At 49.8% G+C, this 12,448-nt stretch overlaps 6 protein-coding genes across 6 annotated transcripts; 1 reads left to right on the forward strand and 5 right to left on the reverse strand.

Moving 5' to 3' along the window:
• Positions 1–405: 405 nt before the first annotated feature.
• On the reverse strand, positions 406–750 carry TrAFT101_001462 (uncharacterized protein; the record flags this gene model as incomplete). The annotated part of the gene is made up of 1 exon (XM_024899542.1): positions 406–750. One exon carries the CDS (start codon positions 748–750, stop codon positions 406–408), a length of 345 nt encoding a protein of 114 aa, XP_024762563.1.
• Positions 751–1,134: 384 nt separating this feature from the next.
• Positions 1,135–2,766, forward strand: TrAFT101_001463 (uncharacterized protein). The gene has a single exon (XM_024907729.2). It carries the CDS (start codon positions 1,260–1,262, stop codon positions 2,601–2,603), a length of 1,344 nt encoding a protein of 447 aa, XP_024762564.2. The 5' UTR covers positions 1,135–1,259; the 3' UTR covers positions 2,604–2,766.
• On the reverse strand, positions 2,673–4,002 carry TrAFT101_001464 (mitochondrial 54S ribosomal protein uL6m). The gene is made up of 3 exons (XM_024906419.2): positions 3,629–4,002; positions 3,398–3,511; positions 2,673–3,271 (listed from the first exon to the last, which is right to left on the reverse strand). The coding sequence occupies exons 1-3, from the start codon at positions 3,936–3,938 to the stop codon at positions 2,904–2,906; spliced, it is 792 nt and encodes a 263-aa protein (XP_024762565.1). The 5' UTR covers positions 3,939–4,002; the 3' UTR covers positions 2,673–2,903.
• Positions 4,003–4,778: 776 nt separating this feature from the next.
• Positions 4,779–5,219, reverse strand: TrAFT101_001465 (uncharacterized protein; the record flags this gene model as incomplete). The annotated part of the gene is made up of 1 exon (XM_024906420.2): positions 4,779–5,219. The coding sequence occupies one exon, from the start codon at positions 5,217–5,219 to the stop codon at positions 4,779–4,781; it is 441 nt and encodes a 146-aa protein (XP_024762566.1).
• Positions 5,220–5,524: 305 nt separating this feature from the next.
• Positions 5,525–9,032, reverse strand: TrAFT101_001466 (uncharacterized protein). Its single transcript, XM_066126333.1, has 3 exons — positions 8,865–9,032; positions 8,555–8,808; positions 5,525–8,487 (listed from the first exon to the last, which is right to left on the reverse strand). The coding sequence occupies exons 1-3, from the start codon at positions 9,006–9,008 to the stop codon at positions 5,631–5,633; spliced, it is 3,255 nt and encodes a 1,084-aa protein (XP_065982434.1). The 5' UTR covers positions 9,009–9,032; the 3' UTR covers positions 5,525–5,630.
• Positions 9,033–10,078: 1,046 nt separating this feature from the next.
• Positions 10,079–11,805, reverse strand: TUB2 (Tubulin beta chain (Beta tubulin); the record flags this gene model as incomplete). Its single annotated transcript, XM_024907730.2, has 5 exons — positions 10,079–10,469; positions 10,526–11,316; positions 11,381–11,503; positions 11,569–11,592; positions 11,794–11,805. 5 exons carry the CDS (start codon positions 11,803–11,805, stop codon positions 10,079–10,081), a joined length of 1,341 nt encoding a protein of 446 aa, XP_024762568.1.
• Between the last annotated feature and the right edge of the window lie 643 nt (positions 11,806–12,448).

Here is a 12,448-nt window from a genome sequence, read left to right on the forward strand (position 1 = left end):
CTCTTGTGTGTCTTGGTGGTCCTCCCTGGTATTCATATATACGCGTTGCCATTGTCGCGCAGTCGAAGTGAATAGACTTTGCCTCCAGTCTGTGGGTATATAAAATCCCCCATTGAACGCCCTGTTTCAATAAAGCGCCGTGTTGCCGAGAGCTCCGAGAAAGGAAACGAAGAAAGAAAAAACAAAAGAAGGGTAAAGGGTGTATGACATGACCGTTCTCGAAAGGTTCCATGCCGTTCCTCGCCATGCTGCGACGGTTTACACAACAAGCGCTGCCCTTGAAAACATGTACAAGAAGTGATCCTAGAAGAAGAAACGAAAAATAGAGGTCGAATCGTAGAGGAAGAGGAAAAGAAGTGTATTCCTACCCCCCCTCACTTAATTCTCAACTTTTCTCATAATCAATCAGGCCTCCTCCTTCTTAGCCGCAGGAAGATCCATCCCGACCCTGCGGGCCGTCAGGCGGATGCGCTCGTCCTGCGGCATCTCCATGCCGGGGTTATATCGCTCGACGAGAGTGACGTACATGCGCTGGGCGCGCAGATAGTGGACGGCCTGGCGGGCGAGTTGGGCCTGGTGTTCGGCATCGTGCGGCGTCGAGGCTGAAGAGGAGGCCGATGAGTTTTCGGTGAAGGAGGAGCGGATGCGGTTGTGGATGTGCGTTCGTGGAGAGGCGAGGATGGGGCGGGGCGGGAGTTCGCGGAGGAGAGAGCGATAGAGGGAGCGGAGGCTGGCGGGAGAGGAAGCCATTTTTTTTTTCTTTGTTTGTTTGTAGCTGCTGCTGCTGCTTCCTGCGACGGCTGTGGTGTTGGATTTTGGTGGGGGGAGTAAAATCAGTGGAGGCGAAAGATGTTGAAGCTTGGCTCGCTAGTTGGTGCTTTTGGTGTTGTTGCCGTTGCTGCTCTATAATTTTCTCCCGCGTCTCTCTGCTCGGAAAATTTGGCTGGCCGGAGCGCCGACACGGAAGGCCCCCAGCCCCGCCGTGAAATGCGCGGGACGTCGGGCGCGGTGATGGCGGGGTAGGAGCAGCGCTTGGGCGACGGACCGATGATTGTGGTTGACGGCGGCTGGGTTGCAGGGAACGTTATCTTCGATATTGTTGCGAATTTCTCTCTCTCTCTCTCTCTCTCTGTTTACAGAATTCAAGGAGTGTTGAGTTGGGATTTCAGCTGTTGATACTCTTTGCGCCCGCACTTGTTCTACTGCAGACTGTGCAAGGCATAAGCGCTTCCGTAAGACGATATCGGGCTGATTCTCGAATGTCGACATCCCACTCTTCTTCCTCTTCATCTCCACATAAACCCAACCGATCGACGCCTTCTACTCCTAGGTCTCATCTAACCCTTCTTTTAACTCTCTCTGTCATCGTATTCCTCTTCTCGCTCCTCCTCCCCATCGCAGGTATCACGACGGCTTCTCTATCCCTCTCCTCCATCCCTAGCCTCGTCCACAAAGCCGGACATCTCTCGCTCTCCTCGATCCTCCGTCCAAGCCGTTTCTCGTTTTCGCATTCCGCAACTGTCACCATGAGTTCTCCAAAGTACGAAAAGGAGCTTCAGATTGCTCAGCTCGCCGTCCAGCGTGCTTCCATCCTCACAAAGCGTGTCTTCCACGAAAAGGCCAAGGGCACTGTCGACAAGAATGACAAATCACCAGTCACGATTGGCGATTTCGGAGCGCAGGCGCTCATCATTGCGGCCCTACAGCACAACTTCCCCAACGATGCCATTGTCGCAGAGGAAGAGTCTGCGAAGTTGAAGGAGGATGCCAATCTGAGGACCACCATCTGGGACTTGGTCAAGGACACAAAGCTAGAAGATGCTGCTGCCGAAGCTCTGCTTGGTGGGCCCATCAAGGATGTCGATGCGATGGTTGAGCTTATCGACAAGGGAAACAGCCCCGGTGGCTCCCAGGGACGCATCTGGGCCATTGACCCTATCGACGGAACCAAGGGCTTCCTCCGCGGAGGCCAATATGCCGTGTGCCTCGCCCTCATGATTGACGGCGACGTCAAAGTCGGCGCTCTAGGATGCCCCAACCTTCCAATCGACGACTCTGCTCGTCTCACCACCGACATCGGCGCAAACCAGACCGACGACGGCCACGGCGTGCTCTTCTCTGCCGTCCAAGGCCACGGCGCCAAGAGCCGCGCGCTCGCGACTGTGAATCTCGACGCCGAAGCCGGCAAGCCCATCTCCATGCGCGCCATTGACGATCTCACAAAGGCAAACTTCTGCGAGAGCGTGGAAGCCGGGCACTCTTCTCACGGCGACCAGGCCGCCATCTCACAGAAGCTGGGCATCACCGAGCCCAGCGTCCGCATGGACAGCCAGGCTAAATACGGCTCTATCGCTCGCGGCGCTGGAGACATTTACTTGCGCCTCCCTGTGAGCGCTACGTACCAAGAGAAGATTTGGGATCATGCTGCTGGCGATCTCATTGTTCGGGAATCAGGCGGACAGGTGACCGACATACACGGCAAGAGATTAGACTTTGGCATTGGACGAACACTCGCCAACAACAAGGGCGTGGTAGCAGCGCCCGCGGCAGTGCATGGCAAAGTTTTGGAAGTGGTGCAGGAAGTTTTGAGCGCCAAGCTGTAAGAGGACATGTAATAGAATGAAGGAAATAAATACGGGTAAAAAGCAGGCAATTTTCATCAACGGTTGCATAGGTAGATACATATCTGCATGTTAATTTTGGATTGTCGTTGATATATACATGTGAGATGTATAAATATGTCTAAACACCTCGCCAAAACGGCCCTGATGATGATACAAGTCTCCGTTAAAAACACCCTTGTCCAAAGCCAACTTACTGTACACTTTTTTTTCTTTCCAACGCTCTTTTTTCCTTCTTTACTTTTCTTTCTCCCCCTCCCCCTCCTTTTCATCTCATTTCATTTATTTAATCTTCTTCTGCTTCAACTTAATCGTCTCATCGTTAATAAACACTCCCTTGCCCTTGTACGGCTCCGGCTTCCTCCAATTCCTCACCACGCCCGCAAAGCTCATGAGCACCTCCCGATCGGGGCCCTCGAGCAGGATGCGCGTCAGCGACGGCGTCGTCACCGTGACGCCCTTGGGGATTCCCACCTCGACCGGGTGCGTGAAGCCAAGCTTGAGGCAGAGGAACTTTTGGCCGGGGTACTGCTCCTTTGCGCCGCGCTGCTCGACGCTGGCGCGGTAGCCGACGCCGACGAGGCGGATGATGGCTGTGTGGCCTTCGGAGACGCCGGTGATGTGGTTGCTGAGGTAGGACCATGAGGTTCCTGGAAAAAAAGAAGACGGGCTTTTGTTAGTCCAAATGTCAAGGGAGCAGGGACAGGATTTAGTATATTGCCAAAAAAAATGGCTTGACAGTTTGAAGTAGCAAGGATAGCGGTTCAAAAACGTACCCCACATTTCTTTCTGTTCTTTCGCATTCGGGTCTCTCACGCTCAGCGTCGCAGTCTTCTCTTCGGCGTTCTGTACCAGGTCCACAAACTCGGGCACATCCATATCCAGCGTTCCTAATCGCACAACGCACCACTTGTCAGTCCAGACGTCCACACGGTTATACCAATTTGGCTTTCACCCCAAATCCAGATGCAAAATGTAGGCAAGGAAGGGAAGAAAAAAAAACCAACCCAGCGGTCCCTTCACAGTAATCCTCTTCTTCACGACCGGCTTATACGACGTCGCCGACCGGAACGCCTTTGGCTCTCCCATGGTAACCTCCACGCCCGGCGGAATCGAAAGCGGCGTAATGCCCAGTTTTGACGGTCGGCCTTGCGTCGTTGAGAACTGTCGTCGCGCAGAAGCGAATCTGCTGGGGGAAGCGATCGTCGTCGTCGTCGAGGCTGGTAGTATTGAGGGGAGAGAGGCTGGCGAGGCTGCGGCCGTGGAGAAGGCCCTGCTCAGGGCCATGCCCCGGCCGGGAGCTAGAATTGAGGCCATTGGGGTGGTTTTGGGGAGAAAGTTGAGCCGGAAGACGGTCAACTGGTGAGGTTTGTCGCAATCAAGGCTCGATTGTAGTGGTGCAATGGGTTGATTGATACTAGAGCTTCGTTTCGAACTTTTTGCTGAGTCATCATTTGAGTGCCAACAGTGTTTGCGCACTGTACCATGCACAAGAGATTTATATTGCGTGGGAACACGTTATTTATAAGGATTTGATAATTGTTTCTTTAATAAATGGCTATCAAGTCTGAGGAATATTTATAGCATATTTGAGTATGATATGTCAAAGATTCAATTGGTCAATTGAGATTGATAACATGAACATTCTCCACGCGCTCTAGTGACTCGATGTGAGCCTCAAAGAGGCACCTCCAGCATCGCCGGTATTGGCATTTAAGGAATAGAAATCGCTTAAATAAGCGTCCTCTTTTTGAATTATTCTTGTTTTTACACAGTGAAATACAGATGGAGCAATGTCAGAGCCGTTGTAATGTATCACTTAAATAGTGCTTGAGCTTTCAAGATTTAAGTTGAGGAGATTCAATATTGGATTAGAGATCCTGCTGATATTTTCTTGAAAAAAGGGCTAATTAAGAGCAGTAATTTGCCTCTAGCACTAAATGCATGAATAAAGCAGTCATCGTAATTCTTTGAGATTTTCTCCAGGTGTCTACCATAATGTAAGGTGACTCTCCTGAGCGTAGCCAAATTCTCCTGATATCCTCATGTCTGCCCATTTCTCGCACTGCTTCATTTCACTTTGCCTGTTTGACAAATCAATTGCGCACTCGTATCTCAGTTTCGGGCAGACGTCTGAAGAGCTCTTAATTTCAGCTCCTATGGAGCAGAAGTAAAAGTGCCATCGTGTCCAAACAAGTTGCGGAATCTCGTATCGGAAGTTGCGTTATTGTTTTGACCAATTGAACGCAGTTCCTTGGCAAAATTTTGCATTCCTCTTTCACCTCCTATATATATCAAGAAGTGCTCCATTTCTTGGATATCTCGCGAAGTCATCTGTTCCCGGGAGTATAGCAGATCTCGAAGCATACGAGTAGCTACCAGCGCAATGCTTGCTACCCCCTTTGAGTTTTCAAAATAAGCTCCTTTCCTCCATTGCAAATTTCCCGCAGCTCCCTCCAAGCATTTCGGTAAATTATCTTCAGTAAAGTTTTGTTTCATGACTTTAGCTTTTGCTTGGTGGACAATGCGTGCGGCATACTTCTCTTCGGTCGAGTCTTCAGGCATGTCGCCGAGCTTTCTCTTGGGGGCTTTCTTCATTTCTTGCTTGTCAAACACTATGTCGCTTTCACTTCGTTGCTTAGATTGATAGTAGTTCCTGTGAAAGAATGCAATGTGAGTTTGGTTGACGGTGCTACTGAATGTTGAGTAAGTTTCCTTGCTTACGGGCGACACGTCTTATTCAATTGCAGAGTGCTTTTTCTGCAAGAGGCTCTTTTTGATGAAGCTGGTCAAGATGTGTGTAGATGTTTGAATGAAGAGGAAGGAAGAGAAAAAAAAAAAAAAAAAAAAAAAGAGAGACAGAGAGAGAGAGAGTTCAGAGAAGATTGCAATAAATAGACTGCCAACACACCGCCTGGTTGTGAATTCTGCCAGCTATAGACACTGATGGCGAGATCTCCCTCTTCTTTAAAAACTTGAGATTTTCTCTCTTCAATATTCTTCGGCTATCTAAGCACTTGATTCGCTTTCTCTTTCCACTGTTTTCTTTCTTTCCAATGCTTTCTTTCTTTCCACATCCCAAAATTTCCTATATCTCTCTACAGCTCTCTTGCCATCTTCTTTCTCAATCTTAGCAAGCCATTTTTCGTCTGGGCTATCTCGCCCAAGGCAATCTGGCATCGCCCCACGATCAAGCAACATCTTGGCGGTATTCCAAAACCCTCTGATAACAGCGGCATTCAGTGCATTGTTATACCTCCCCCCATATGCATTGATATCAGCCCCATGGCTGAGTAGAACCTTGACTGTTTCCTCGAGGTCGCAAAACACCGCCGCCTGTAGGGCTGAGCCATACCGTCCGCTTTGAGCGTTTACATCAAGCTGTGGACAAAGTTCGAAAAGAAGAGCTACCGCTTCCTGGGGAGAATACTTATTAGAATCGTAAACTGGATTGGCACATATATGATGCAGCGGCGAGCCAAATCCAAAGGTGGGGACCACAAGGTTGACGTCTGCGCCATGTTCGATGAGAAACCGGATCCTACTGGGCTTTATGCTGTTATTCTCGTATGATTTACGCAGTACGGCATGAAGCGGCGTGCCACGGTTGGTGTCTATCTCGTTAATATCAGCACCTAAATCCAGAAGCCGCTTCAACACGGCATTATCTTGAATGCCGTCCGATATGGCGGCAATATGCAAAAGCGGGACGTAGGTGAAGCCGGTAAGACGAATATCAGCGCCGTGATCGAGCAGCATATGAATCATTTCATCATTACTGCGCTCACCCCAGCAAGCAGTCTGTATGATGACCCCGGCATTGCGACCTCCTGCGTTCACGTCGGCACCGCTGTCGAGAAGCAAGCGTGCTATCTCGTTGTGGCCCCGGGCGCAGGCAGCTTTGAGCGCAGTTCCGCTATTCGCAAATTCCACGTCTACTTCTGCACCGCGGTCAAGTAGGAAGCGGACAAGCTTCATGTTTCCAGCTGTGGATGCAGCTTGTAGTGCAGATCCAAACACGTTGCTGCCTGTCACATTGATATCGGCACCATGGTCAAGCAGCAGCTGTACCATTTCGATGTCCCCTTCATATCCTTCTTTGGGTCGTGTAAAAGACGCAGCAATTATCGCATGTACATACGCATGCACATACCCCTCGCCTCCGGGATTTACATTCGCTCCCCAATCCAAGAGCAACCGTACGATATCAGCATGTCCAACATGGCATGCGACTTGTAAAGCGGTATCGTATGGCCCTCCTTTAGCATTTACATCTGCGCCGTTTTCAAGGAGAAGTTTTACCAGGGAATACCAAGAGACGCCGTCCTTGCCTTTCGATCCACATGCGTTTTTCAAAGCGCTGCCTTGCTCTCCTCCTGCCTCGTTGATATCAACGCTGTGGGCCATAAGGAGCTTCGCAACCCTGATAGCAGCCTTCTCATCTCTGCCAGCATAAGAATAACAGGCAGCCTGCAAGGGTGTTCCGTGCATCCCTCCTCTGATCTTGGGATCTGCGCCCAGACTCAACAAATACTCGACTCGCGATTCGTCTATGTCGAAGGCCGCACACACCACATGGAGTGGAGTGCCATAACGTCCATCAAGGCCATTTATATCCGCGCCGCTGCTAAGCAACATCTCAAATGCTTTCCAGTTCCCATTGTAGGCCGCCTTGCAGAGCGCCCCTTGTAGCCTCATACCCTTGCTATTATCAAGCAAAAGCTGTAAGCATTCTAGGGATTCAGGCGAATCCCCAAATGACCCAGCTACAGTTTTGAGAGCGTATTTGGTGACCGGGGTCTTGTTAAGAACAAGAAACTCGACGACTTCAAAATTACCTTTTCTTGCTGCAGCATCCAAAGCCTTGCTGAAAACGTTCATGGCGAATTTCTCTTCAACCAAGAATCGCACAATTTCCAGATGACCACCCTCTGCGGCCTCTATCAGAGGATTTAGATAATCCGCGCTCTTGACGTCGACACCAGCACCCTTTTCAAGGAGAAGTTGGACAACTTCATAGCTTCCAGCTGAGCTAGCATTTAGCAGCGCAGCATCTAAATCGCCTTGACTGTAATACTGATGGGTATCGAGCCCTTCTGAGATCAACATCTCAGTAAGCTGGTATGCGTTCAAGTGGGCAGTATATATCAGTGGATTTAGCCACGCTTCGTCAAGGGAGAATGGGCGATCAGTAATCGAGTCTATCATGCTATAGAGGCTTCGGCTGCGGATACTGAGGGCAAGATTTGCGGCTTTAAAGACGTCAAGCGGCCAAGACGAACGAGGGGCCCTATCTAGATGCAGAAGCCAATTCTTGGTCGCATAAGTTCTTAATTGTGACGAGTTTTCTCCATCCTGTTCCTCCACGATCCCAGAAAAAGATGCATCGTCTGGGGGGTTGCGTTGTAGGTGATATTCTAGACAAGATTTTCCAATGTGTAGATACGCATCAGCCGCTGTGAAGGAAAAGGCAAATGCAGCGCTGTTGCTGATCCTGCTAGAGGTCAAATACTCTTTGATAGAGGGGCGAGCAAACCGAACGTAACCATCCTTGACAATCAGCAGCCCCGAGAAATAATCCAAAATGTTATCAGCAGAGAACGCCTCCGCTTCATCTGAAGCCTGGCTTCGGTCTAGATGCAGAGTGAAGACTTCCGATAATAGACTGACATCTAAAGTGCCGAGTGAAAAAGCTACCCATTTCAAAGAACTTATAATTTGAGACCGGAATCGTTTGTCGGTACTCAGCAATATTCCCTCATGAATTGCGTCAATGTGTTGAGGGAGATCCCTCAGAGCTTTGCGGATGAGTGTAGGTTCCGTGAGGCCTTTCAATGTATCGAGCTGGTTACTAGCATAGTGAAGTCTAAGATAGTCAGAGGTCGGTTTGTGATATACAGCGAGATGTAAGGCTTTGAGCCGGGATGACTTACATGCCACCTGCATTCTTAACCAGCTGCTCCCTTACTTCTGCCTTGACATCCTCTGGCCACGAGACATAGCCATCCCCCGCGAGCACTGAGTCAATATATAGTCCAACATCAAGCTCTTTATTGTGAATTGTAGTCTGATTTCCCGCAGCGGGCTCATGATTTTCGCGTCTCAGCTCTTCAGATGCTAAATTGGCAGAATCGTGAATTGAGACACCGCCAGGCTCGGTCGTTGAAGCTTTCTGTAAAGAATCCGACTAGCACGGCGGTTAGATGATTTTTCCACAGCTGATAAATTAATCGATTCGTTTACCACAACAACCCAAGAGGCATCATCGCTGCCAAGCGACGCTCTAGATTCTGCCCTTGCCTGATCCTCATGGGTGCGCGAATCCCGCTCAGTGTCGACTCCAAGGTTTTCAAGTTTCTTTTCTAAGACTTCATTTGAGTCCACCATCGTATCTGCCTCAGTAATCTTCGTGCGGATGACACTGTCGTCCATAGAATTCAGGATCAATTGGGCTAAATAAAAGACGACGCCGTCAGTGTGGATGCTGCAGCCTAAATTCAGCAAATGCCCCGGGCGCAGATAGCTAGTAGCGGCTACACTACGAGTGAGTAGTCATCAAGAATATACCAGCGGTTTTATATATGATTAGACTTTCATCAATGTACTAAAGGCATATGCAAAGTGAAAATGATCAGAACTTTAAAAGACCAATTTACTCAAGAGCTGTAGAGGTGGTAATGTATTAAAGAAGGAAATACGGAGAGCAGAAATCTACCTAGATCCTAGCACAAATATTCAGGGTAGATTTGCTATTGGTCTACCTAGGAGCGTATAACCTCGCTTTTTCGACGATAAAGTAAAAAGTAGGGGAAATGAAGAATCTAACCAATTAAACTCTACAATTATCGTCGAAGTTGCGAGGGAACCACAATGAATCATCGTCGGAAAAGCGAGGGAACCATAATAAATTACTATCCAGCCAATGAAACGTTATTATCGAGCTTCATGAACCAATCAAGCTCTTTAATTTTTCATTTATTGTGGTTCCCTCGCATGTTCGACGATAATTAATTGTAGTGAAAATTACAAGATTTAGCCAATTAAATGATCTAGAAACTAGATTTTATCATTGAAAAAAAGCGAGGTAACACGGTATTTACTTAAAACGGCAGCTTTTAATAACATGATATATAGATGTATATGTATATATCTATATGGATTGAAAGCATATATACTGTATATGCCGAGTTCATTGCAGCGTTTGGGCAAACATTACGGAATTCTCCATGTAACAATTGTTTCAAAAGTGTTACCGTAGTACAATAGTTGTACTCGTTTATTTTCATTAGTTTATAAACACTTGCTACTCTGACAGACTGCCATATCGCGCGTGGATATCAAAATAGTCGTCCAGTCATCTCAACAAGCTCTGCAAGGCAAGTCCTACAGTGCTGATCAGGGTTGCACAAACGCATGCACCCAAAGAATATAAAGTTAGAACACAATCAGCTCGCTTTTTACTCCTCATCGGCCTCCATAGGAGCCTCCTCCTCGTACTCCTCCTCGTCAATACCAGCCTCCTGGTATTGCTGGTACTCAGACACCAAGTCGTTCATGTTGGACTCGGCCTCAGTGAACTCCATCTCGTCCATACCCTCGCCAGTGTACCAGTGCAAGAAAGCCTTGCGACGGAACATGGCGCTAAACTGCTCGCCGACACGCTTGAACAGCTCCTGGATGGAGGTGGAGTTACCAATGAAGGTGGATGACATCTTCAGGCCACGAGGGGGGATGGCGCAAAGGGCAGTCTGGATGTTGTTGGGGATCCACTCAACGAAGTAGGTGGAGTTCTTGTTCTGCACGTTTCGCATCTGGTCCTCAACCTCCTTCATGGCGACCTTGCCACGGCTAGATATATTTGTTAGCACTGCATCTCACTACGCCGAGGCATCATCGTCACTTACAAGATAGAGCAGCAAGTCAGGTAGCGACCGTTGCGGAAGTCAGAAGCAGCCATCATGTTCTTGGGGTCGAACATCTGCTGGGTGAGCTCGGGCACGGTGACGGCACGGAAAGAGTGAGCACCGGGGCTGGTCAGAGGAGCGAAGCCGACCATGAAGAAGTGGAGACGAGGGAAAGGAACCATGTTGACAGCCAGCTTGCGGAGATCAGAGTTAAGCTGACCGGGGAATCGCAAGCAGGTGGTGATGCCTGACATGACAGCGGAGACAAGGTAGTTCAGGTCACCGTAGGCAGGGTTGTTCAGCTTGAGGGTGCGCATGCAGATGTCGTAGAGAGCCTCGTTATCAATGCAGAAGGTCTCGTCGGAGTTCTCGACAAGCTGGTGGACGGAGAGGGTGGCGTTGTAGGGCTCAACGACGGTGTCGGACACCTTGGGGGATGGGACAACGGAGAAAGTGGCCATCATTCGGTCGGGGAATTCCTCGCGGATCTTGGAGAGCAGGAGAGTTCCCATACCAGATCCGGTACCACCACCGAGAGAGTGGGTGATCTGGAAGCCCTGGAGGCAGTCGCAGCCTTCGGCCTCACGGCGGACAACGTCGAGGACGTTGTCGACGAGCTCAGCACCCTCGGTGTAGTGGCCCTTGGCCCAGTTGTTTCCGGCACTGGACTGGCCGAAGATGAAGTTGTCGGGACGGAAGAGCTGACCGAAAGGACCGGCACGGACGGCGTCCATGGTGCCGGGCTCGAGATCGACGAGGACAGCGCGAGGAACATACTTGTTGTTGGAGGCCTGCACCATCAAGGTCAGAACGGGACGTCTTCCAGGTGTCCTCTTTTGGCGTAGCCAGACATACCTCGTTGAAGTAGACGTTCATGCGCTCCAGCTGGAGCTCAGAAGAGCCGTTGTAGATACCATTGCTGTCGAGGCCGTGCTCGCCGGAAATGGTTTGCCAGAAGGCGGCACCGATTTGGTTACCCTGTTGAATGTGGTGAGCTCCTGGACACCGCTTCCGTGGCGGATTCATAGAGGCTGTTGACTTACGCACTGGCCGGTCTGGATGTGAACCTATTCGCCGAAAAAAGAATCAATAATTAGCAAATGCCATATCCTCAACATCACAACGCGATTCAATCGGGTCGAATTGGGCGTGAAAAAAATTCGAGATGTTCATGTGTCGTGGTTGGCGGGGTACAATTTCAGGGGTTCCAACGCGTTTGCAGAGAGGGACCAAAGTAAACAAAAAAGAAAGGGGGGAGGGGGACGTACAATCTCACGCATTTTGGCTGGAGGTGGTGCTGTTGTGGTAAATTAGAAAATCTCGGATATCGAGTCCGACGAAGGAGAGAGAAAGTCAGAGAAGGAGAGGATCTCGAGAGCTATGGAGAGCTTCGCGGGTTTACAGGACAAGAGCTTGGGCTTGGAGGAGCTGGTGGTTTTTGTTTGAAGGTTGGGACGCCTTGGGTGGAGATGGTTCACCGCCATGGGCCCCATCGCCAGGCGGGGCCCAGCCGGGGAAGGAGAGCCAGTGGCTGCTTAGCACGTTTGGCACCGGCACAGGGCCACCTGGCGCCTGAAGAAGGGGGGAAAGGCAGTAAACCCGATCAAGTGCTTCAGGGCGTTGTTGTTGATGTTGTTGCTGTATAACTAGGCAAGTAGAAGATTTATGATGCTACCTCCGTGTATGCAGCTATGTAGACGGCACAATCAATCATGGCTAGAAAAACGAATCAATGCAATCTGATTCGCTACCGTGCCTCGTTGATCCCTGGAGAGAATCGCCAGGTGGCTGCATTGCTGTTGGAAATCTCGGCAAAAAAGATGTCACTGCATGCTCGTACAGGCTCAAAAAAAGGGGTGTAGGGACACACGCAGCTCAGTGCCAGCGAGAACATACAAGCACGCTAAGCCGATGCCTGGCCGT

This window comes from Trichoderma asperellum, chromosome 1 (genome assembly GCF_020647865.1).
Source record: "Trichoderma asperellum chromosome 1, complete sequence".
Classification (NCBI taxonomy): domain Eukaryota; kingdom Fungi; phylum Ascomycota; class Sordariomycetes; order Hypocreales; family Hypocreaceae; genus Trichoderma; species Trichoderma asperellum.

Excerpts from the sequence above, each read along its gene's own strand:
- TrAFT101_001463 (XM_024907729.2), top strand. The coding sequence starts at position 1,260 with ATGTCGACATCCCACTCTTCTTCCTCTTCATCTCCACATAAACCCAAC.
- TrAFT101_001464 (XM_024906419.2), bottom strand. The coding sequence starts at position 3,938 with ATGGCCTCAATTCTAGCTCCCGGCCGGGGCATGGCCCTGAGCAGGGCC. Across the intron at positions 3,512-3,628 it reads TACTGTGAAGGGACCGCTGG|GAACGCTGGATATGGATGTG; the intron begins GTTGGTTTTTTT and ends TTGTGCGATTAG. Across the intron at positions 3,272-3,397 it reads AGAACAGAAAGAAATGTGGG|GAACCTCATGGTCCTACCTC; the intron begins GTACGTTTTTGA and ends CTTTTTTTCCAG.
- TrAFT101_001466 (XM_066126333.1), bottom strand. The coding sequence starts at position 9,008 with ATGGTGGACTCAAATGAAGTCTTAGAAAAGAAACTTGAAAACCTTGGA. Across the intron at positions 8,809-8,864 it reads ATGCCTCTTGGGTTGTTGTG|TCGGATTCTTTACAGAAAGC; the intron begins GTAAACGAATCG and ends CCGCCGTGCTAG. Across the intron at positions 8,488-8,554 it reads GTTAAGAATGCAGGTGGCAT|ACTTCACTATGCTAGTAACC; the intron begins GTAAGTCATCCC and ends TGACTATCTTAG.